The sequence below is a fragment of the Fukomys damarensis genome, unplaced genomic scaffold, assembly GCF_012274545.1.
Source record: "Fukomys damarensis isolate Sample0158 unplaced genomic scaffold, DMR_v1.0_HiC HiC_scaffold_24, whole genome shotgun sequence".
Classification (NCBI taxonomy): Eukaryota; Metazoa; Chordata; class Mammalia; order Rodentia; family Bathyergidae; genus Fukomys; species Fukomys damarensis.
The window spans coordinates 49,809,089-49,835,845 of record NW_022900936.1 but is presented as its reverse complement, the minus strand read 5'-3'; the positions used below and the strand labels follow the sequence as shown (position 1 = coordinate 49,835,845).

Genomic DNA, 26,757 nt, shown 5'->3' with positions numbered 1-26,757 from the left:
GAATAATTTATTTCTTATTTTCTATTGCTCTTGGGAAATATTCCTGTATAGGAGAAAGTCTCTTTGTCTCAAAACATGAAATGATTTAACTGTCAAGACAAGAATATTATAAGAATGAAAACCAGGAAAAAAAGAAAAAAATCTATGGTGATGATACCAAATGCAAAATAAATAAATAAAACTTACCATAATGTAGTACAGGAAGATGGAATTGAAGATTTTAAACTAATGAAGACTAACTTCATATTTTCTTACTTTTTTAATGCCAGAAATGAAATACTCACTAGCAGAGACATTCAAGGAGTTTACTGTTCTCTCCAGCTGGTTTTCTGCTGTGCAAGTTAAGGTAACATTCTCTTCAGGGGAAATGATAATTTTACTATAATACCTGCCATTGATGTAAGGAGATTCCTCTGTCTGGAAAGAAAGGAGGAAAGTTTAGAATGGAACATTATTTTACAAGCCAGAAAAAGAGCGTTGTGGGTGAGGAGGACAGGTGTGTGATGCTCTGCAGTGTTTTCCGGTGTCCACGTAAGAAATGGATCGAGACTACTCACACTGATACCTACCAAGGTAAGAAACACATTAGTGAAGTCACAGGGAGGTATCTGTTGATGCTTCTATTTCAATGATAATAATCAATCACTTTTTTTTAGTGGATGCACAGTTTAGACAAGATGACATTTGTTTTTAAAATAGTTATAATTAAAATAGTTATTATCTAATTATCAGTGTTCATTCAAAGAGCTTTTAAATTTAATTGTTTGTGGATATGGTCACTGGTCTTTACCACAAACATCAATTCCCTTATCTTCAAACATTATAAAGCATATGAATGTAAAATGTGTTCATCATAAATAAAAGTTTCCCCATAAATTATTCTGTGCAAACTCGATAGAATTTAACTAAAAATGGACTGTTGAATGCATTTTACTTTTGTGAGCTGTGAATGAGAGCAATCATTGCATCGAATTCCTTCTAATGTAAGAAACTATTCACTTTACTCTCATCCCCAGGATTTGATTCTTAAACCCAACAAGATTGAAGGAAGGGTGCACTTGCACTCTGGTTTTGCTCATTTTTTTCATATTATGTCCAATTTTGTTCACTGTTTGCCCTCTTTTTAACTGAACTGCCCTTGAGGACAGGGCTGGGCTATATATATTTTTTCAGCTTTAATTGAGTTTATTGGTACATTTTAGGGATACAGTACAGTTACATTCATTGTTGGGATCTTGTACCTTTACATGACAAGTCTTGGTTCTCATTTTTTCCCCTTGTCCCTGCCCTCCCTTCACCCCCTCCTCCCCTCCCCATCTACAAACACTTTATTTCCATCTTTTCATTGTATCACATTTTTTTCTTTTCCCTTATTACCCTTCCCCTACCCATCCCACCTTCCCTATACCTTGAGCTTCTTTCTTCCCATTTCTCAATGTCAGTAATCTTATAGGGCTGGGATATATTTTATTCCCCATGGGCAGAGGAGGCATAGAGACACCTTGTACTTATAAAATACTACATTCATCATATATTTGAAGAGGGAACAAATAAAAAGGTTATGGATAGATCATCACAGTCCTAGAGCAGGAAACATAACATACCATCTAGTGGGCCAGAATCAATCCTTCCTGAGATGAAGAATGGCATTGTTATTTTTATCCTCTTAAATTTACCTGATATTTTACCACTTCTCACTAGGATTTCTAATAGACTTTCTCACTAAGTGTTTCTGTGACTTTAATCTCTAGAAAATGTGTTTGCTCATTTCTAGAATGGCTTTTTAAGTATTTATATTCTTTCATCAGATATTTATTTGGTGCTTATTTTTCAATTTTCTATGCCAGCATTACCAGTACCTAGTTGTGCTTATCACTTGATTGAACTAGAGAGCAAAAAGAACAGAGGAGAAAAGAAATATTTCTGCCCTTTTAGTATTTGATGTTAAAAAACAGATCTGAACATTGTCAGAAATTGAGGCCTTTATAGTGGATCAAGAAAACTGCATTTCCATAAGCTTATGAGATCACTTGCCTCTCTGCCCTCCATGCTCTGGCATGGTCTCTCTTGTGTGTATCTGTTACACTTAACCAAATCCCAACTTATTTGCTTCAAGTGTGACCACTCCTTTTGGGCCTTTCCACACCGGTACTCAGGCAACTATATATGTAAACACCAAAATCTACCTTTCTCTGCACTGTTATATCACATAAGCTGAACAAACTCCCAGGACAGAAGAAAAGTGGAGATTTTTACTTTAAAATTAATTTGCAGTGGTTTGCTTTATACCGGTCTTCTCAAATTTTAACTGGATTTAAATCTGGGAAGGAAGCAGGACAGGAGATTCAAATAATTGAATTGTATCTGGATACTCTTAAAGAGTCATAAATGGTTTTCTAAAATGAGGAGGCACACATATTATTGTAGACACAATGGAATTAACTAGTAGGGTGGTAATCCAAGGAGATTGGCAATTTAATGGGATTATATTTCTGAATTCACATCCCAGAGTAATAGGTCAGATTTTATTTTATTTTTAGGGGGGAGGGTTATAGGCAGTATTAAGAGAAAATTACCAGTAGTGTTCATAAGTTCTTAGGCCTTTACTATAGCTAAAATATCTTACAAATGGTACAAAGATTTGTGCTCTCTTGTCCAGAAGGCCACAACGTAGATGCAATATATTCCTTGCTTTATTCTGGCCCTCTCTCTGGCAAAATGGCGCAATGGCAATATGGGCAAATCATACCATATGTTTCAAACTGGAGCTCTGTTTGTCATTAACCTCAATTTTAAGTGGAAAACTCCCTTAATGTACATAAATAAGCAATGTAACGGAGGCTACTTCTACTCAGATGTGTAAGTTTATAAAGCAGAAAAGTATATAGCTTAGCTTTATAGTCATCCAAGTTTCAGGAATTACTTAGCCTATGAAGAAACTCCCAATGTGAATTCTTTCAAAAACAGATTCTGACTACAACATAAAGTTTCCTCTATTCTCGGTGGCCTTGAGATTTAAAATTTCTTTGAGCCATATTCTTCCTTCATAAAATTAAGAAGTTAGCAAAAGCTGTCTCACAGAGTGGACTGCAAATTTCATGTGGTAGCAAAAAAGCCTACATTGTAGGTATCTAAATAAAATTCCACAATGGACCAAGTGCAGCACATAACAAGAAGATAAATACTTGCTTGGTTTATGACGCTTCCACTGCCAGTAATTGTCCATTGTATAGCTGGCTTTGGGAAACCTTCCACATGGCAGATTATTGTTTTAGACAGTCCACTGGGATCAGTTTTCTTTGTCATTTTGATTTGAGGTTTTCCTAAAATGTCACAATTAAAGTATGGCAGTGAATTAAAATCATCAGAGAGAACAGATATCAAATTTTTAAAGAAAAATTTGAATCGGTGCCGAAGTATTTACTACCTTCTACAATAAGAGTTAATGACTCTCTTTTCTTTAGTCCTTCAACCTCTTGCAGAGCAGTTTCACAAACGTAGTTTCCAGCATCCTGATAATGAAGACTAGAAAATGATGGGCTTGATCGAAGCCTGATGTTGTCCTGATTAAATAAAAAGTAAATGATTGCACAGAGCACATATTTAACATCAGCACATTTATTATATAATAACTAAGCCTAAAACTAGTCTCCTAAATCTAATGAAAACACAAGCAATTATTTTCTCAAGTTTCAGATGCTTTTAAAGTAGAAGTTGTGGTTTTTCTATAAAATGGAATATTACTCAGCCATAAAGATCGAGAGAATAGATTCATTCATAGGAAAATGGGTACATATTGAAGATATACTCCTAAGTGAAATAAATAAGTCCCACATGTGTAAATACCAAATAGTTTCCCTGGTGTGAATATTCTGCAACAATGCATAAGATTCTAATAAGATTACTGACATTTAGAAATGGGAGGAAAGGAGCTAAAGGTGTAGGGAAGGTGTGATACGTAGGGGAAGAAAAAAAGGGAAAAGAAAAAAATGTGAGAGAATGAAAAGATGAAAATAAAGTGTTTGTAGATGGGGAGGGGAGGAGGGGGTGAAGGGAGGGCAGAGGTAAGGGGAAAATATGAGAATCAAGACTTGCCATGTAAAGGTACATGATCCCAACAATGAATGTAACTGTACTGTATCCCTAAATGTACCAATAAACTCAATAAAAAAAAAAAGTAGGTTTCTTTTTTCCTTTGTAGTTCTAGTGTCAAACGTACAAGAGCTATATTTCAGATTCTTCTGCTATGGAACTGATAATTGGGAACATGTTCATAAAATTATGAGACTTGGGTTCCTTTATTTGTGAAGCAGGTTTATTATTTTTTTTACCATACTGAATTGTTGTGAAGACTAAATTATATAAATAATGCAATGTATTTACATTATTAAGGATACATTTTAATTTTAGTAGATATAGAATTATCAGATAAATGCTCAAGGACATAGATGTAAGCAAATACTTCATGAACAAAACCTCAACCACATGGGAAATGCTACAAAGAATCAACAACTGGGATCTCATCTTATTAAAAAGCTTTGGAGGGATCGGGATTTAGCTCAGTGGCACCATGCCTACCTTGAAAGCACAAGGTCCTGAGTTCGATCCCCAGTACCAAAAAATAAAAAATAAAAAAATCAATAAGAAGCTTTGGAACATCAAATGAAAACACCAATAGGGTGAAAAAACAACCCACAGAGTGGGAAAAAATTTTAGCCAATTGTTCCTCAGAAAAAAGAGTAGTATTTGGACATATAAAATTTTTTAAAATTAAGACTCACTAAATTTAAAGACCCAGTCCAAAAAATGGGCATATGAAATGAATACATACTTCTCAAATGAAGAAGTAGAAATGACAAATAAATACATGAAAAGGTTCAACATAACTGGTCATTCAAGAGATGCAAATTAAAGCAATGTTGAGATTCATTTTGCTCCAGGAAGAATGGCTATTATCAAGAAATCAGCCAACAACAAACCCTGGCTGGGCTAGGGGGGAAAAGGAACACTTTCTTCACTATTGGTAGGAGTACAGACTGGTAGAACCACTACAGAAATCATCTTGGAGATTCCTCAAAAAACTAGGATTAAAGGTCCCACTTGACCCAGCTATTCCCCTTCTGAGTATCTTCCCCAAATAATTAAAAACATCACATCACAGTGATATATGCACAGTTATGTTTATAGCAGGACAGTTTTTAATAGCGAAATCTTGAAAACAATTGAAATGCCTATTGACTGATGAATGGATTAATAAAGGTGTTCTTTTTAAAATATATAATGAAGCACTATTCAGCCATAAAGAAGGATGAACTTGAAACATTTCTAGGAAAATGGATGAAGCTTCAGACCATACTCTAAAGTGATATAAATAGAACACATGTGTAACTATTGCATTGTCTTTCTGGTGTGAGAAACTTAAAGTGTAATTAATAACCAAAATGTATAACTAATACTATGAAATAGAAAAAATTATTCAAAATTATACCAAGTGCAAGACAGTTTGTTAATAATTAAAATGTTTTATACAAAAAGTAAATGAATTGATAGATGGATTAGCAATTGAAAATATATTCTTTTAAGATTACAATACACAGCATATCTACCATTGTTATTCTCTAATTAGTTTTGTTATGAAAAATTATTCTTTCATAGAACTCTTTATATTTTCTTTTTTATGGTCTACTTATATTACATTAAAATAAAAAATCTTAAAAAGATTAGAAAGTAGACAATAAAGTAATACAAAATAATTTATATTTTCATTAAAAAAACTCTAGCAATAAATTCATTTCTAATTTTTCTACACTTGATTTTAGCCAAAAGGCCAAGAAGAAATACATTTATAATTTTCTATAGATAATTCTTGTGAGCCACCATTCAAATGGTACATTCCTTTGTAAATGCTCCTATTACATGACATGCTCTGGTACAAATACACTGGATATTTTGCTACAAGCTAAAGATTTAAGTGTAGGAACTATAGTTACATCCCTTTCTTTTAGTGATCACTTTTTCACATATCACCAAATATTAATCCTATGGCCCCATTCTAAGAATGATAGCAGGGATTAGACTCCCAAGTCATGGTCTTGATTTTTATTTCAGATTATTAGATTAATATAAGCTCTCATTTAGGAATATTAAAGTCCTAGGTATGTACTACTATGGCCCTGGCATGAAAAAGGATTTCAAACTTGCAAATTTGCTAGTACAGCAGAACCTGCGTTCAGAAACTTAAGGGGAATATAGCAACAGCGAAGTAAAAAGTGTGTGATAACACCAGAGGATTTACATTCAAGATCTGACCTTGAGTCTCGACTCTCACACTTATGAGCATTCTGATTTCTCTTGCCTCAGTTTCTTTATAAATAACTGGAGGAAATAATAAATGATCTGCATATTTAATGGGGCTATAATAAACTTCATGTGAGAACATGAGTTAAGACATATTGAAAATTATTGAGTCATAAAATATGTTAAGTGTGTGTTTGTGTGAATGCATATATGCATGTGTTTCATTATTTAGTATATACTTATAAAGTAATGCACTAAATCAAGTTTCAGAGGATCAATTATGGATTCCATACTGTTGAGAAACTCTAGTGTTTTATCATAGTTTGATTTGTGTATATATCTGTTTGAAAAAGAGAGAGACACAGAGAGAGAGAGAGAGAGAAGTAGGTAAAGAGATACACATACTGAGAGAATGAGTATGAGCAGAAATGCTATCCATAAATGTACATATTTAGATACAATATTAAATGCAAAAGAACTCTAAAAAGAAATCATCCAAACAGGACCATATCAAAAATATTACTTACTTTCATCCAAACCACAGTTGCATTCCTACTAGCAGATATTGTGCACGACACAGGTAGGGTATCGCCAATCTGCTTGGTCACTTCCCCACTTGGCTTTAAGGATAAATCCAAATCTGTGAAGCAGAAAAGCTGCTTGAGATACAAATTCTTAGGAAGGTAAGAGACTCAAAATACTCGTGACAAGAAAACAGGAAAGCAAAGAATCCTTCTAACTGCACTTGAAAAATGCAGAACTGATTTACTTGCCTAAAATGACTAATTTTTCAAGCCAGGTTTGAGATCTGTGGACAAATAAATGGCCAATCTAATTAAGTTCATATTTGCATTACCCTAATTGATGATTTTAGAGCATATAAATATTTCTCTGGGCTTCATCACCTTAAGAAAAACTTTAAATCACTTCTGGAAGAAAATAAAGAAAGATGATGACTAGGTAAATATAAAAAGAGTTAGGTGTAAGTTTGCAAAATCATGCATTTTTGGACGGCAGGTGATAAATTGAAAAACCACAAGATAGTATATGTGTTACTTCAGAGAGAATTGACAAGTAGTTTGATATTTTTTAAAAAATGCTATTCCATTTCTTATGCTATTGAAATTTTAAATAATATCTATTATTAGGTATACTGTCAATAGATATCATTTTTTAAAAAAGCATAAATATATCTAAGTGTGCACAGTCTTTCAGATGAAAAATGATTTTTCATAAAAACATTACCTTCTTAGTATGATCTATATAAAGAAAATTTAATTCAAGTGAACAAACATTTATTCTAAGCAATTATGTCCCAAGTACTTACTAATGGTAACTAGATGAGTAATGACCTTACAACTTAACGAGGGAGAAGTAATTACACTTAACTGACTGTAACCCTTGCCCCAAAAAATCAGTACCTAGAAGCAAATGAGGAACAAATTAGAAGCTCAATAAATATTTGTTGAAAGTTTAAAGACAGGGCCTTTATAGATGTATAAATAGAAGTACAAAGACATACTAGAGTTTAGAGAAGAGCCAATTTGGGTTCCAAAGCAGAAACAGTGGCCCTGTATGGGAGGTATTATTTTTCTGTGGCCCCTCATGGTTGAGAAGGGCTTTGAAAGGTGGAAATGTTGGGAATATTTTGCCACATAAGCAAAAGCAAAACAGTGCGAGAGCTTGGCAGGTTTCATGATGGTGAATAACCAGGTGCAACTGGTGTTAACTTACGGAAGGCACATCTATACCAGATTAGCGGGGCCAGGGTACAGAGGGTCATTTTTGCTACACTGGGACTTAGGATTTTATTCTATGGTGTCAAAGTTTGGTATTGTACTTCATGCTTCTCCCTGGTTTTACACGTTTTAGTTGAAATTGATTGATTGTAACATTATCTTCAATGACTGTCTCTCCTCAAAGACTGTAAGGAACAGGTGGATATTGACCATGGCTTGATTCTCCTCTAACTTACATAAGAGCCTGGCATATGACAGCCTCTCATGAATGAAGGGAACAAGCATACTCTCAGTTTCTCATTAATATTCACAATGTACCATCATATAGGACTGTGAAGTTTGCTCAGAATATTTGGGTGAATTGTTCTGAGGTGAAATCATTTTTCAGGATAAGTTAGGAGTTTTTATTAGCTATCTAGTTAGCTTTCCTGGGCTAAGATAAATGATTTTAAAGGACAAAGATGGACTTTGAAAATCCTGATGAAGAATCTATGTGTGCATGAGTTGGCAGAGGAGTGGTAGCTATTTCATCAGCAATGGGTACCTGTAGGGTGGGAGCTTTGTGAACAGGGCTGCTCTGCATACCCAGAAATGTGAGAGCTGCTGCTTCTCATTTATGAAAGGTAAACAAAGTTAATTTTTGGAAAATAAACAATCAAGGATAAACAGGAAAATAGGAATTTTGTATTTGCATGTACTGTACACGGAGTAAAATGTCAATTGACTTGCAATACTTATTTCTGTTTTAAAGAGAAATACATGCCTTAAAAATCATTATTATAGTCAATCTGTGCAAAGCAGAATACATTTAAATCTAATTAAATGTCCTGAAATTCAATTAAGCTATAAATGTTTTGTTTAATTTCTCCCCATCACAGCTGATCAAGACACCGTGAGGTGCCAATAAGTCAAAAGAAGCCTTGTTAATCTTCTATCTGTCCCTGCCTGATCTACACGCAATACAAAAAAGAACCCTCCTCTGTTAGAATCCTGTATACCCAGAATCTCTTAAACATACACCCCTTACAGTGTTTTAAAATCACTGGAATATTGGTGCTTGGCCCAAAATCGTAACTAGGATGTCAGAGAGTTATTCTGCAGGAAGTTCTATTTGCTGGCTATATTCCCTAGCTTTACTACTTGTTTTGGTTTTGTGTGTGTGTGTGTGTGTGTGTGTGTGTGTGTATTTCCTAGAACAGGCCCACATAAATGGATAAATGGACCCATGACTGACTGGTCCTTGGAGGAAGAGCAGCACTAGTGTTGCACAGAGTGGTCATTGCTTTCTCCCTAACCAGCCCCTGTTGGCAGATACACTCAAATCCATGCAGCATGAGTATGGAGTAAATAGAAATGGCTAACTGTGAATATTTCTTAACAGTTTGTTGATTCCACAGGACTCCCCAGGGTGCACTTCTAAAACAAGACCATGAAAAGCAACTATCTGGTTGCTTTATTCCCTAGTGCTCCCCACATCTTTCTCAAAGATTCTATCCTACATGGTTTGCAAGCATTAGGAATAGAATGTAATAATTATAATTATGTGATCAGGACAATTTCTAAAGTCTTTTTAAATTTTGTAACAAAACCACTTTATGCTCAGTTGGGTTTAGTGGATCTTCTCTAGAGGAAATCTTACTGGTGGTACCACTGGGTACAAAGAGATTACTGGAAAGTTTAGACAACATGTCTAAGCAAGACTGGCCCTTGTCCTGACCAAGATATAGGAGGTACATTAGTAACAGGACTGTTAGAAATTTCAAACAAAGAACTCAAGTAACATGTCTTATTTTTATGTATCTTTTTTCCTCATGACATGCACGAGGGCCAAATAAAACTTTTCAAGTAGCTAGAGATCAAAGCAGGTTAAATGTTTAATAAAAAGATATATTTAAGATGATTTTTAAGAAGTTATATTTCTTGAAGTTTGTTATCTTTCTCTATGAAGCAAATTCTGCCAACAATGGCTTTTAATCATTCCTCTTACAATGGCCCAGTCTATAATTGGTAACTTTGTTTTGCTTGAGTTTGTGTACTAACATTATTCTGTAATACAACAAATGCTTCATCTACGTCTATATCTTTCCAGGCCAACTACAAACCTTGTGAACTTCAAGAATATCTAGATAGAGGGTGGGGTGTACCTCAGCGTTAGAGTGTTTGCCTAGCAGGCATGAGGACCTGGGTTCAAACCCCAACGCTTTTTTAAAATACGTAATGAATTTCTCTAAGGTCCACATGAACATTACTTATTAATCCAATGAACCGAAGACCTTGTGAAAGTAGATGGAGGTTAAACACTGCAAAGTTGCAGTTACCAGAGCCACACAAGGATCCAATACTGTAGTATAAATTGAACTTCTTTTGATGCCCTTTTCCAATTCTACTGAAGCCAAGTTACTCAATAAATATAGTGTGTAGCTGCAACTTATTTGGAAAGACAGTCACATTGTACTATTGGAGGCTTTTGAAGTGAGACTGGTAATGAAGAAGGTGACTTACAGTGAACTGTGATGGCTGTTGAAGCAATCATGTTCTTGTCTATCAGGGAGCATTTGTATTCTCCTGTTGCATTGCGCCTCACATCTGTCAGTGTGTAAGTATTTGAGCTTCTTATTCCTTCAGGTTGTCCCTTTTGACAGAAGCAAAATGTCAGATGATTACACTTGGTAGCTACAATGAGAACAGTTATATTTCTTGATGAAAATGGCATTTTCTCAGAGAAAGAGAAAAAGTAAATGTGATTCTTTAGACAAAAAAAGTAAGATTTGTGCTACCAACATCTGCATCTTATAGAAAAAGCTTAATATTTAAATTATAAGGAAATTTGAAGAACTTACATTTTACTGATAACTATTTCATTGAAAGCATGTGTTTTAGTTTTAGTAGTCCAATATCTTATTTTTATTTGTTTGTTTGTTTGTTTATTTTTGTTTTTTGGTACTGGGAATCAAACTTGGGGCTTTTTGCTTGCAAGGCAGGCCGCGGCATCACTGAGTTAAATCCCTAGCCCTTATTTTTATATTTATATCTTACCTAGTTTGAAAAAATATGCCACATATCCAAATAAAAATCAAGACAAGAAGGAAGGAAAGAGTAAGGAATGAAGGAAGGACAGAGAAGGAAAAAATAAACAGAAAAAGAAAAAGAAATCAAATCAAGTAAAGGTGAAACCTAAGTGTAATAGGGGTACATGTTAACATGTTTGCCAAAGCTGAGACATAAATTTGCCTCTGTCATTCCTGATAGTAAAAGTAGAAACCTACTTAGCTTAAAAATTTCCACTTGCAAGTGAGATAAAAATAGCATGTCAACTTGATAGGTGAAACCACATTTTACATCAACATTTAAGTTTATAAGGAATTATTTACACCATTGAAAGATGCTGTGAATGCTATTCTTCAATACTTCTAAGTAACGTAGGAGATAAATCTGTCAGCACATCCCTACAGAAGCACAGTACTGAGCAGCACATGGCTTTTCTCTATGAAAAGGTGATGTCAAACACAAAGCTGTGGGAGAGGGAAGCATTCTCAGAAAGAGCTTTTTCCTAGTCCAGCTTCATACTACTGTGATATCCTAGAGGAATTTTCCACTGATGCTTGTATGTATACCATTTCTTTCAGATATAATATGGATAGAAGTTGAGGAAGTCAGATTTCACGATTATACATGATAAAAAGAGCCCACAGCAATACTCTGTCAAGTTAATTATGTGCAACAGAACTATCCCTACTTTAGAAGATAAGAGCTATATTCAGGGTGACACCACCTATAGACTTAGAATCCATTTCAGACCATGTGCTATCTTCTTTTTTCATTTTGTAGTTATCTACATCTAAAGAGCAGATTTTTATAGCTATGTGTTTAACAGTACCTTCAGTTTTTGTAATTAAAGTTTCCCATGGTCTGCTTTTTTCCTTTTTGTGTATGGAATCTTTCAATATTGGGAAAAAAGGCAAGAACACTGGCAGGTGTCATACACACTTTCAAAGGACATTGCTAGGTGGTTGCCTGTGTTCCCAAGGGCAACATTCTTGCTTAAGGTACCCAAGTACATGCAGTGCCGAATACTAGGTAGAGGCCCAGCAACAGGACAAAATGATAGTAGTTCAGCTTAAGTAAGACTTCAGTACTTACTGGCCAGTAAAACAAAAACTCCATAGGAGGAGGGTTACCATTCCCCAAGCATTTAAGAGTGATATTGTCCCCTTCTTTGATGGCATTTTTTGGTGGTAGGACTTGTATTGTCACTTGCTCTGTAGGATCTGTAAGAGTCACAGACACCATTTAACATTTTTGTCAAGTAACAAATTACTGTGCATACAATGTAAATGACTAAATTATACACAATTTTCTCAAGAAGCTAGTAATGGTAATTACTTAAGTGTATCTTTTCATAGAAGGATTGAAGTTAATAGCCACTTGCTATACCAAGTACTAATCTTAGTTAGAGCAAGCTACAAAGAGACCCTGTTATATAAAATCAATTTCTTCTAACAAAAATGTCTTTAACTGAAGTAGGAATGACTGTAATTATTTTAGGTGTAAAACACCAGTAGGAACAATCTCACTGTATGACTTCATTATAGGGAAATTTAACTATGTTATGTGAATCTTATAGTTTGGAAAGGCTAAATCAGCTAGCAAATTTCCTAAAGTTATTATGTACTGCCACACTCAATCACATAGTAATAACACCTTAGATTAAATAAAAGGAGGAAAAATGAGCTAAACATCACCACCAAGGATTCTGTTGAGTAGGCGAGTAGACGTGCTTTCAAAACAATCAGTCCGATGAACTGAGAAAGACTCTTAACATAATCAACAGGGCTGTAAATGTATTGTAATTCTGTCCTGTTTATTGGACCCAAGATGTAACTTGCAGTCCAGTTTTGTAATTTTGCAGAGAAAATAGGGCAGAGAGTATTCTTCAGTACAGGCTACTGCTCAACAATAGAAGGCTAAATAAATTAAAGGATACTGTGTGATCATATTTAGCAAACAGGAAATAAGAGGTAGTGGTGGCAATAATAAATGACTCACTTCACATTTATCCAGGTATTATATAGCTGCATAATGAAATGAACAATGAATTTCAATATTATATAATCTAAGATTTTGAGGAACTTTTTACATAAAAATTAATAACTACTCAGACATGTGTCTCTATTTTCAAATTGGTAGCATTAAAGAATCTATGAAGACCTATTTTGTTATTAGCTATTTTGTTATTATTGGATCTAGATGTCCAAAACCTCATGTGGCCATAGGTGGGGCCTTTCAGAAGTGGCTGGATCGACAATGTGTGAAGCTGGGATTAACTATGTGATTCTGGGAGCAAGAATGTATGATTACTAAATTAGTCCACTGATTGGCTTGGCATAGTTCCGGGAGTGGATGATGGGAAGGCTTGCTCTCGGTGTGAGTGCTACCTGCCCTAAGTGGGGATAGCCAGGGCAGAATATATGGGACAGAAAGAAGGCTGCAGTGGCTGCTTATCCCTTGCTGCTACACTACTTTGCTGTTTGCTGCCTTCTATTTTGTTGCCCTACGCCCATCATGAATTGTTTCTCCTGTGTGATGCTCCTTTGTCATTCCACCATACCTTGGCAACTATGAATTGAAACCTCTACAAAGTGTGAGCCAAATAAACCTTTACTCCTTTAACTTTGGGTGTCAGGTATTTTGTCTCAACTATGAGAAAAGTAACTAAGACAGCTAGTAAGTCGTCAATAAAAACAAGTGGTTGTTTTGGAGACTTCTGTCTGTTTCTTGTAGTCATGTATTTATCTTTCTACAATTAAATTGTAGAGGAAAATTTAGAGGGTTCTAGATTTTCCTAGATTTCTTGTCGTTTTTTTTCAGGCATCTCTCAATATTTGCCTAGAATATTCTGAGTAAACAGTGATTGGACTAATAGACTTTTTTGTTTGTTTTTTCCTGGATCTGCCTGAGGTAGTTCTCCAACTAGCAGTTTCCAGTAAGTTCAAAACAGCTTTTTTTAATGGCATTCAACTGACCTCCATTTTTGAGTCTTCTTCTTTGACCTGGCCCATCTCTGGCCAGCGCTAAAGTTTAGGCAGAAAGTCACTGTGGCAAATCACTGATTGAGGCTGACACTGGAAAAGCCACAGATTATAGCATGCCTATCTTCTCTATTTTCAAATGCCCCTTCTCCACATTCCTTTTTAATAGGTTCTGTTCTGTATTAGTTACTACAACATATTTTCATTTTTACAGTAACTTCCTGGGTGGCCACTAACATGCCTACAACAAAATTAATGATGTTCTTTTTCTTTTGCCCCTGACTTTGAATTTCACTTTGTCCATTATTCTTTCTATTACTCTGGTTTTCTCCTCCACCCTTCTTATCCATTCAATTACCAAGTCTCAGTGACTAATATTTCATGACATAGCTTGCATCAGATTCTCACCTTCTATTCCCATTAACACTTTCTTACTCTACACTCCAATTAAACTACACCTGAAGCACTGTCATCAAATTTCATTTTGTCTCTTACTTTGAACCTTTCTCCTTTTCTTCTTTAATAACTATTTGCTCTGAATCAGTTTCTGGAGTAGTGCTTTAACTATTACAGTAATATTCAAAGTTCTCTGAGGAAAAATGTTTCTTAACCTGGTATCCATAGTTTCACTGGAATCTAGCTAAGGTAGGATTTATATCTGACTATTCTACATGAACCCCTATATATAATAACCAAGAGTAAGCTCATATTTCTTTCTTCCTTTCATTTATCTATTGTCAAATTATTGATTCATTTGTTTAGCATCTATTTTTGCATAAACACTAAGTGTTGGAATTATCAAGTTTAAAAGGGCATATTCCTTGTCTCAATGAACTTTCACTCTATTTAGGAGAATGTCAAATTAACAATTAAGACTATGACAACATTGAATCTGCCTTTGATGTATGCATCAGAATCTGGTAGATTCATAAGCCTAGGAAGTATCCAGAAGGAATTCACTCTGGAGCTGGATTTTAAAGAACAAGTAAGTATTTGTTAAAAGATGAAGGCAAGTCGAAGACAGCATATTGACAGGCATACAAAGAACAGTCTACCCAAGAAATCTGGAAGACAGAAGAGACTACAGTGGGTAGAATGCAGTGACAGAGTTTGAGACAGTGCAGGATTACGGCCACAAGAGACTCAAGACATTGCAACTGAGAGTGTGAAGATTAATCTGAGAGCTCTGGAGAGTCATTAGAGAATTTTAATCACAGAGTAACACGCTTACATTTGTGTTTTTAAAATATATTTTTAGCAGCAGCTCACAGGGAAGTTTGTCTGGAGTGAGTAAATGAGGATGGGCAGATAGGAAGAGTACTATCTTGGAAATCACTGCAGAAACAGAAACAATAAAGAATGGTGGCACAAATTTAGGCATTGCCCAAAGGCAGGAATCAGGTAAAATAAAGATTAAAGAGCCCAAGTCTCTACAACTTCATTACTGATTGAACAGGGCAAAGAAGGACTGCACTAGTGTATCTTTCTTGAATTAGTCAAATTTTATTTTCTTTCATTTAGTTTTCTGGGTTCTCTGAAGTCTTCTTTAGGGCCGTGGTTCTTCATTTAGCTGCATTAGTAGCATTAGGGAATTTGTTACAAATTCAAAGTGTCAAGCATCTTTTCACACCCACTGGATCAGAAATTTGAGACCTGGGGTCCAGAAGTTTATGTTCTAACAAGAACTTCAGAGTCTTCTGATACACATGAAGAGTTTGAGAATCACTGTCTTTAGATACCTGAGCTCTCAGGACTCTGCACTGAGTACCGGTGACTTTACCACTTGCAACCTTGAACTACTTCTTTATGAGGTACTGTAGGTGTTATCTTTCTCTATTGCAGTAGTAAAGCCCTTGAATGTCAGTTCCTTATGCCAAAGCCTTTTGAGTCTTCATCATGAAGTCCAGCTTTGCATCCACTGTCTTCTCATAAGACAACCCAAGTGCATCCTATGCAGTAGTCATTGTAAAAATCATTTCCCTTTTTTGTTTGTTTGTTTTCTTTTTTTTTTTTTTTTGTCTGGTACCAGGGATCAAACTCGGGTCCTTTCACTTGTGAGGCAGGCACCAGAACCACTAAGCTAAATCCCCAGCCCCAAATCATTTCCTTTTTAGCATTTCCTTCTTTGCCGGCCTAGCTCTGCGGCTGGCAACTACATCATTTCCTGTTCCTTTTAAAGCCAACTTCTCAAGTCTCCTTCCTCAGCTTGATATTCCCTCTCTGTGCTTATACCAAATTGGCTTGTATATGTGTAAGTAGAGGAGAGGTGCTCAAAGGCTCCAAACACAAAGTAATAAGAAACACTAACTACTACAATTTGATTCACACACATTGTAAACATGCATTTAAATAGCATATTACACCCGATAAATATGTATAATTATTATATGTTAATTAAAAATTTAAAAAATTTAAGAACATGAAATATTAACTGCACAATTCTAACATTAGAAACTGTATATATAAATTGAATATCACAGGGTATCTCATAAACTTGTATAATAAAAGGAATTAAAAATAAATTTTAAAAAGCAAGGATTCTGCGTTCCCTTATAGAAATAATAATTTGATTTTAGATAAACTATGCATGATGGAATATTCTAATTCTTTGATTTTCAATCATCTTAAAACTTACTTAACTAGTTTAAGACAAAGATCTTTTTTTTTTGTTTGTTTTTGTTTTTTTGAGACAGGGTCTCACTATGTAGTTGAGACCGACCTGGAACTCACTATGTAGCCCAGGCTGGTCTCAAACTCACAGCAATCCTCCTGCCTCAGCCTCCTGAGTGCTGAGTGCTGGGATAACTAGTTTAAGACAAAGATCTTTTTTTTTTGTTTGTTTTTGTTTTTTTGAGACAGGGTCTCACTATGTAGTTGAGACCGACCTGGAACTCACTATGTAGCCCAGGCTGGTCTCAAACTCACAGCAATCCTCCTGCCTCAGCCTCCTGAGTGCTGGGATTACAGATGTGTAATCTGTGCATGTGCCACCACGCACAGCAATGAAAAAAATTTTTTAATGTTAGGCTAAGTTTGGAATTTCAGTTTGTTCTTATATAAGACTTTGTGCCTTGGGGAACACAAAGAGACAAGCAGATGAGGTAAAACTTTCCAAAGGCTCAGCTGGTATTTGCTGCACTTACTGAAGAATAAACAGAGAAGTGCTAGATTACTCTAGAATAGGTACTAGTATTACAAGGAAATTTTACTCATTGTAAGTGATAATAATAACAATAATGAAATCTTTTATTTCATTTTCTTGAAAGAAACTCCAGATCTATGTTTATGTAGTGGTAGTGGCTGTACAGCAATAATGACTTAATGTGTGACACCATGTGCTGTTATTTTAAACTTGTGAGTTCAGCTAATCTCCATAACACTAAAAATTAGGTACTATATTTTTCCCATTTCAAGATAAGAAAACTGAAATTTAGAGTACTTCAGCAATTTTTATAGAAACATACAATAATTTTTTTCCTCATTGAGTTTATTGGTACATTTTAGGGATACAGTACAGTTACATTCATTATTGGGATCTTGTACCTTTACATGACAGGTCTTGGCTCTCATTTTTCCCCCTTGTCCCGGCCTTCCTCTCACCCCCTCCCCTCCCCACTTACAAACATTTTATTTGCATTTTCTCATTTACTCCTGTTTTTTTCCTTTCCCTTATTAGCTTTCCCCTACCCTTCCCACTTTCCATACACCTTAAGCCCTTTTCTTCCTATTTCACATTGTCAAATATCTCATTAGGATCTTATGTACTATTACAGTTTATTCACACCAGAGAAACTATTCGGTATTTACACATGTGTGACTTACTTATTTCACTTACGAGTATATCCTCAATATGTATCCATTTTCTTATGAATGAATCTAATTTCTCATTCTTTATGGCTAATATTCCATTTTACAGAAAAATCACATCTTCTTTATCCAGTTTCCAACTGATGGGCAAATGGGCTGTTTCCAAGTTTTAGCTATTACAAACTGTGCTGCTATAAACATAGGTGCACATATATCAATGTGATATGATTCTTTTAATTCTTTTGGAAAGATGCCCAGCAGAGGGATGTCTGGGTCAAATGGAACCTCCAGTCCCAGCTCTTTGAGGTATCTCCATATTGATTTCCACAGTGGTTGCACTAGTCTATACTCCTACCAACAGTGAGAAGGATTTCTTTCTCCGCACAACCCTGCCAACATTTGTTATTGTGTGATTTCTTGATAGCAGCCGTTCTTTGTGGGGTGAGCTTGAAATCTCAGTGTTGTTTTCATCTGCATCTCTCAAATGACCGGTGATATGGAACATTTTTTCAGAAACATACAATAATTGATAGAATTGAGACTGGAATACGAGCACCTTTGCTCTTAATCATGTGCCTTGAAAGAGCACAGCTTTGGAGGAAAAGATTACATCCAATTTTTACTGCTAGTATAGCATATATCTCTATGGCTCACATTATTGCTAAATAAAATAAAGAAGAGGTGATTCTGTGTTTCAAATTGATGATTTAGTTGATTAAAATGTTATTTAATTAACTGATCTCATTACTAAAATAAATTTCATTGAAATACTGCAATATTTCCATATTTGGAAAGCTTGTCAACCTGTATTTATCATTACTTCTGAAAGTAGTCAGAAGGTATTTTGAGTTTCTACAAAATTCAAGGGAGTGTGCTCAGGATGAGGACCACCAGAAGTGGTTGATCAAGTTACAAATTGTATTTTTAAGGAACTTACATGTAATAGAATATAGAAGAGATGCTCATAAATAACAGTAAAAAATAAAAGGTATCATAAATATTATTCTACAGGACTTCCAAGGAGGAGTTTATTTTGGTACTATGGATATAGGGAGGATGCTGGAAGCAAAATCTGAAAACTAATTGGATTGGGGTTTCAAAGATTAATAGTATTCTAATATTATTTTTAATACTCTAAAATTACATAATTACATATAGAGTTACTTACAGTGAATATCAAAAACTGCTTGTTCTGAATAAAGTGTTTTCTGGCCAGATGGTCCATAATATGTCACAGAGCAGGTAAAGGGCATTTGTATATCAGCCTTGGTTGTCTTATACTCCAAGGATGAAGTCATGGTATATAATTGAGTAACTGGATCCATTTCCTTTTTAAAATTTATGACCACAACTGAAGGAAAAAAAAATAGACATTGTAAGGTTGTTCTCTGGAAAAGCACAATCCATTGAATATCATAACACCTTTCAGAAGTAGTTTTGTCCATCTAAATGCATTTAACAGAAGGGAAAAGTGAGATGCAGTAAAGTAGGATGTCTTTTCAAAACCATGAATCAGAGATCTACACAAAAATAGAAGAATCAAGGAATGGTGTCTCCCACTCACTTTAACTGACTTCTAGAACATACCACATATGGAAATAATTTTCTTTGCTCTTGATTCTTCTGTACAAGGACTAAAATGGTGTTTGAAAAATCACTTAATGATTTAGTGGATATTTAAAGCAAGAGAGCATAGAATCATCCATAAAAGGATTTAGATCTGGACAGTTTAAAGAATATCTAGAGAAGAGGAAAACAAAATGTATCTTCTGGATGTATTGCCAATCTCATACCCACCTCCTTCCAGGGGCTGCAGAAGTTTTCCATTCCTGTACCATGTGATGTTGCCAACTGGGTGACTGTCTTTTGAAATGCAGTCTCCCAACTGCAAAATAAGACAAAACAAAACAAATAATTCCCACCACTTTCTTCAAGGGTGTTTAATATTGCATGTTTTTCAAATAATATTATTTAGTAAAACTTAATCTGAGTCAAATAACTTGATCTTCTTCACCCAAATACTGACACACAAAGGAAAATTTGTCTATTTTAATTAGTGAAAATGAGGTAGTTGCTCAATATATGTGCTCTGTTATGGAACTCCAACATGACCTCTCCCCCTTTCAATACAATTTCCCTTAATACCTTTGCTAATGTGATTGTTCAAACCTGATCTTCTCACACCTTTATTTCAAATTTTCAATAGTTTCATTTGTCAACAGAACAAATCCCAAATTCCCCATGTGCCATGTAAGTCTTGTCATGATCCAGCCTCCCTTTACCTCTCCAGACGTATGTCTTACTGCATGCACTCTCTTGCCTTTTCAGCACCCAAAGTTTAAAAAGTTGAAAGGTGACATTCCCAGACATGCCCTTTTTTTCACATCCCATTTTTAAAAATATTGTTGGAGAGCCCTTTCTAACTTTTCTTCCTAAACAAAAACTCATCTGTAATCAACTTCATTAAACAAATAAGAAAAACTCCTCCGTTCAGAAACGACTACAGCTTTGTTAATGTCCCCACGGTCACAAGGGACACTGGATATCGTGTTCCCACTATGCCTCCTGCATGCTTTCTGACTGGCAGCAGCAATACTGTCACCTCCACAAGAACAAAGCCCATTTCATTTGTTCTGGTATCTGAAGTAGGAAAGGATACTTAACATCAGGCTAAGTAAAAGTAGTTAATTGAAACAAGTTCTCACCTTTTGTAGCTGCTCTGTTTCGAGAAATGGTGCTTTGCTTACAATTTCAGGTTTAGACGGTTGCTCTAAAGTCAAATAGAAAAAGATTTTATGTATACATGGAAAAAAACAAATGACATGAGTGATTTGGTTTACGTACGAAAAATTCATATACTCAAAGCAGAAGAATGAACATCAGAATAAAGAATAGATTTCTTTAGACAATCTGGATTTAAGAAATTGAGTAGGTCTTGCCCCTCTAGATATTTGCTTTATTATCTTTAATATTGTTTTAAGTGCTTATTAGCCATTTGAATAAAATATTCTTAATGTTTGTTGAATGTTTCATAAGCAGTGAATATGTAATAAATAGTGGAACCAAAGCTAATGCATAAATATGATCGTGGGGAATTTCTACTTTTGATAACTTTCAATTCATTAGGTAAAGATTATAATTCACATGCATCACCATCAGAGACACTTGCTTCAAGTGCGTATTTCTGACTGCTTATAGAATCAGAATCTCTAGGGGAAGTGACATCAATCTATGTGATTAACAGTTTCCTACGGGAGTCTTGGGCACAATGAAGCAAGAAACTTTTTTCTAAAACAATGGTAAAGCTAGTTAAGGATGTAGAAGCCAGAATTTTCCAAATAATGCAAATGTTTATCTTCTAATTCAAGTTACATCATGAAGTTATAGGGAGATTGTTGATATTTAAAATCTGAAATGATGGACAGAAATATACAGAAAGTTCCATAAACAAATTCTAATAGAGGATTCAGGACCATTAAGAATTGCAGCAGCAATTTCTTATTCAAACTAATTTTAAATTATTTTACTCTTATCTGCTAGTTTTTTATCATTGATGAATTCCATACTTTTTGAGTAGCTCCAACTTTTCATTTACAGAAAGTTGCCTTACTGGTCACCAATATTTGTATCTCACTGAACACAATTATTCTATCTTCATTTACACAAACAAATAGGAAAATCAGCTATTTTCTTTTACAATTTTATTTTACCATCTCCAATACTTTATATTTTGATTACTGAAAGAAATTAAACTATATTAGCTTTTGTATAATTATTACTAAACTTGGAATTCAGTTACTGGACATGTACATACTCAGAACATTACAGAAATCAAGGACAAAGATAAAAAACTCTGACATAGCAAAACACATCAGTGTACAAAAAAAAATACAATCATATTTAGGTGAAAATTAAGATATAATTTCCCCTTTGCAAGTAAGTTTTATAATTTAGAACAATGGATACAATAAATCTGCCAGTGTATTGAACTCATGCACTTTAATTAAAAAGGTCATTTTACTATTAATTCTAGAAACACAATTTTTGCAGTGATGACTATCTAGTTCCCAAATACAATTGGAAACAAACCATAAGACAGAAAAAAGAGTATAAATGAATAGAAAGTCAGGATAAAACAATTAATAAAAACAAGAAGTGACCCCCCGATTAACAGATTGTTAGGAAAGTGAATACAAAGTTATAAAAATTTTTTACCGCAAGACTCACTAAAAATAGACACCAGTTTTCAGGAAATATAAGGTGTGGAGCTTAAGGGCTTTTCCATACACTGATGTTATCACTACAAAATGGAATGCTATAAAAATGAAAACTGAGTTATTTATAAAAATATGAATCTACATTTGAGAGGAAAATAGCTTATGTATTTGAGAAAAGAATGCATCAAGAATATTAAAACAGAATAAAAATTCTTGTTGCATAAGTAAGCCAAATTGGACATTAAAATCAGTCTTTTACCTATTTTTTTGTTGTTGTTGTTTTTTTGGTGGGGGGACCAGGGATTGAACTCAGGTCCTTGCGCTTGCGAGGCTGGCGCTGGAATCACTGAGCTAAATCCCCTTGAAAATAATGTTAGAACAGCAGCATGTAAAAAAATGCCAGATACTGATACCAATGATATGAAATGCACAGAATAGATAAATCTTTAGCTGCATAAGGTGAATTAGTGGCTTCCTATGGCTAGATAGGTCAGGAGGGCAGATAACAGAATGCATAATGATGACTAGTGCCTATGGATTTCTTCTGATAGGGACAAAAATGTTTGAAAGTTTTAGACTTCTTAAAATTGTTTTTATTTAGGATTTCTTTAAATTTATTTCAGCAATACTTTACAGTTTTGGTGTTAAATTAGATTGGGAAGCAGAATGCACAACACCCCTGAATGCATTACCAAAATGGAATTGTACGCTTTAGGTGAAATTAACATTATGTCAATTATGTGTTAATAAATATCTCAAAAATTGAAAAAAAATCAATCTTTTAGTGACACCCTCTCAGAAAGCTCAAGACGCATAGGTAGTAAGTTAAACTATGTCAATTATGTGTTAATAAATATCTCAAAAATTGAAAAAAAAATCAATCTTTTAGTGACACCCTCTCAGAAAGCTCAAGACGCATAGGTAGTAAGTTAATTTTATTCAGTCAAATGAGAATGAAAAGTAACAGGAAGAAAAGGAAAAATAATTTTAGTTTCTCCCTCAATAGTATTTTGCTAGAAAATGTGGAGAGATTTGAACCTCTCCCATAAGTTTAAGATTAAAATATAAAGATTTAGTGGGCAGTTTTGCCAAGTTTTACTCCTTCCAATGGAAGTGAAATATGAAGACATTTAGACACATCCTTTTATCAGACAGAATGTATACCTTGCTCTGTTTTGTAACACTGTGATGTGTTGCATCAGTGTAAATTTAATCACAAATACTTGTGTTACAGCCCTTGGTTCTTTTCACATGGTAATGTATACTTTGTTTCTATAAGTACTTCCTAGAATTATCTTCTATTTCAATAGCAGTTTTTCAAAAGAATCTTAATGCTTTGTCCTCTTTACATTTTTAGTCATTTTTGTCTTTGGGAGAGAGTAAGCACTGTAAAAATAATGGCAATACCTCCTGCATTTAGTTGAGTTATTTTCTTCTTAAACTTTTGTTTCAAACCCTCCATATTCACCATATATTTTGTATATAGTTTTCTCTTATATTAGATTGTAACAATCGATGCATATTAGTTGGAGGACTATAAAAGAGGACACATACTATTTTAGCAAAATTGCATATTGATTCTAAAGCACTTTTAAAAAACTTTATATGAATTATGTCTTAATATGATTCAAGAATTTATAATCAACTATAAAAAAGAACTGCCACAAATTCACTTGCATTATTAAAGTCATTTAGTTAACCATACTAGTTTAAAAATAAGCCAAATTTTGCTTCTGAACATTCGTGGGTAAACTCTGTAAGAATTGCTCAACTAAACCATTATCACATGACATAACCATGTTTTAGTTCATTTTCTTCTTTTTTGCTGACATGGCTATTTCTACTGAGCTAGCTAGAAGCTATATTATTATCACAGGACTACCTGAAAATACAGTTCTTTGTAAGGATGGAGGGAGAGAGGGAGATGGAAAGGAGAGGCATGGAGGGAAGAAAAAGGGGAAGGAGGGGAAGGAGGGAAAAAGAGGGAGGGGGAGAGACAGAGATAAGAGAATGGGAATGAATGGGTGTGCATGTTGAAGTGTTGGAGGAGGGACAGCCAAACAGTGTCCTTATGTGTATGTATTGATCCTTATGCATGTATATTGAATCTATAGCCATGGTATAGAATAATAAGACAGAAATTTTCTTTTTTAAAAATTATTTCTTTTTTAAGCAGATTATAAGTTTTTCACTAATATCCTTTGATTAGTGAAGTCTTATCACAAATAACTGAAAGCTAAGCTACATTTACTGTCCAGTGCAATTTGAAACATTTCACAAACAAAGAAGCCTTACTTTTCCTTCTACTTTTTCTTTTTTATATCAGTGAGGAGAAATTATACAGGTGATTACTTTGCTAGAGAAGAAAGAAACTGTGGTAAGGAGATGGAGATTGATTAAGAATAAATATAGATCATCTAAATTAATGATCTCTTTTTGCTCTAAAACACAGACGATCGCTAATGAACACTGTGAACACTGGCCTTCAGAAAAACTAAAAATCAATTAAGTTACTAACTTACTTATGGTTTTTGACAACTAGTTATCTCAAAGCCACGTGAAGATGTAATGATTCATGAAAAACTGCTTTATATCTCCCACCGTGTACAAGTGCTACTCTCAGTGCAAAGTAGCAATCCAGCCTCAAAAGCAAGAGGTATTTTAAGTAAAAAATTGTATCCCTGGAATAATGCTATATTTTCCTCATTGGATGGGGGATTTTTTTTTAAAAAGAACCAAACCAAAATAAAAATTTATGTTGTATTATACAGATCATTTTCTGCTTCTTTCTTGCCTAAAATACTATTTTCAGGTTGACTTAACTTTCCTGGGGTTTCTCAAATTGAAGAGGGAATCTCAGTTCTGATAAAGCATTGAAAGAAGTATCCAAATGAACAGTATCCAGATAAAAAACAAAACAAAACAAAACAAAAACACCTTTGAGGTAACTGTGTGAAACCAACATGCACCATAAGAAGCACTGGGCCACCAAGACATCAAACCAGGTCGTGAGAATAGTCTTCCTTTAATACCACAGAACACCACTGGAGTAGAGGAAGCTTGTAAAAGTAGCATGGTTTGTGGTATTCAAATGCTTTTCCAGAGCTGTGCCCCTTTTATAGACGGGTACTCACAATGTTGCCAAAGCTGGTACAATCCTCCTGCCTTTCCTTCTGGGACTACCTTTCTTTTATAAACAATTTATCATGAATAACTAAAAATTTTAATACACAAATTTCTGGCTAAATGAACAAAGACAGCTTCTTATCTTCTCAAACTCTCTTCATTAGCTTTCTAGGAGGATCCAGAAACAATGAAAAAAGTTCCGTCTGTTCTAAAACATTCATTTTGTTGATGAGATCAGTTTAACCCCAGACTGGTGAAGAGACTTTCCCAAAGACAGAAATTAGTAGCAGCTCTGACAAAACAAAGTCTTCTGGTGACCAGCTCAGTAATTTTTCCACTTCACCACCGACAACTGGTTGGCTCTCTGGGAAACCATTTGATCTTTGAGCCTTCTGCACAATCACTGGAATGAATTACTGGGAGATTTTTAAAGGTCTATTCTTGTTTCTTAATGATTTTACTAGCCCCAAGTGTGCACTAAATGCAAATATAGTTTGATTTTGATGCCATTCAATTAAAATGAAAAAATACAAAGCTGATAAGGGATGACAAAGCATATCACGTATTTGTATCCGGGCTGGCCTACGGGTTTAAAAGCAAATGGACACATTTATATTACTGGTAACATAAGCAGTCACAGCCTCTAGTTTGAATAAAACAATTTGACTTTGCCTGTGAGGATGGTAATGAGTGGAAGGCTGACTCCATTTTGTGGTAGATGGCACATGTTGCTAGGTGATTCAAAAGAGAGAAACAGAGGACTGATTGAGGAGCCTGGTAACTCTTAGGAGACTTCAGTATATACACGCTCATGATGAAAGCCTCCCTGCCACAGCTGCTGTTTGCTTTACAAAGAGTGAAAGTAAATTCATTATTTAAAAAAAAAGCAAAGCCCCTGTATGATCTTACAAACACTGCAGAATAAACTATGTTGCTCATTTTATTGGATTTGGAGGGTCTCATGGTTTCTATTGTAAAATACCATTTTCAAGGGTACATACTTGTCTATGTAAATTCTCCCTGGCCCACAGCCTGGAATGCAAATTCTGCTTCTGAGAATCACTGTGTTTTCAACAACTTTCAAAAGAAAAGGGGGCAGGAGTACTGGCAGCATATGAGGTATGAGTTTGTTTATAAAATCATAGGAATCCTTTGTAGTATAAAATGACTTACACATTTTATTGAAATAGATCACTGAATTACAGATTTATGCATGGCATTTTTTAAAAAGTGAATTTTGAGAATGTCACAAATAATTCTCTTAAATGTAACAACCTGGATTTCTCAACTTTCTTGTATATATACTATTTTGATATTCAATAATTTTAACACAGTATATAAGAAATCCAAGAATGACAAATTATTAAATATGATTATCTCAATATCTCTTCCTGCTAAGGCATATTCTTAATATCTGGCTATATTTATAAGATCATGGCCTATAATTTTAAGTTTTTTTTTCTTTTTTTATAAAAACTATCCCAAGCAGTGCATCATCCACCTTTCTAATGACATGAAAATGTAAAGAAAAGAAAAAAAAAA

The 26,757-nt window shown here is 34.5% G+C and overlaps 1 protein-coding gene across 2 annotated transcripts in view; it reads right to left on the bottom strand.

Annotated features, from left to right (window-relative positions):
* Alcam (activated leukocyte cell adhesion molecule) overlaps positions 1-26,757 on the bottom strand; it is a 194,887-nt gene that overhangs the window by 32,651 nt on the left and 135,479 nt on the right. For both annotated transcript variants that reach the window (XM_033768159.1, XM_033768160.1), the window contains exons 4-12: positions 20,578-20,642; positions 19,670-19,757; positions 19,041-19,223; positions 12,177-12,304; positions 10,539-10,668; positions 6,825-6,937; positions 3,428-3,563; positions 3,190-3,323; positions 285-417 (exon numbers count right to left, since the gene is read on the bottom strand). In XM_033768159.1, coding sequence (XP_033624050.1) covers positions 285-417; positions 3,190-3,323; positions 3,428-3,563; positions 6,825-6,937; positions 10,539-10,668; positions 12,177-12,304; positions 19,041-19,223; positions 19,670-19,757; positions 20,578-20,642 — 1,110 coding nt within the window. The remainder of the gene's footprint in view (positions 1-284; positions 418-3,189; positions 3,324-3,427; positions 3,564-6,824; positions 6,938-10,538; positions 10,669-12,176; positions 12,305-19,040; positions 19,224-19,669; positions 19,758-20,577; positions 20,643-26,757) is intronic.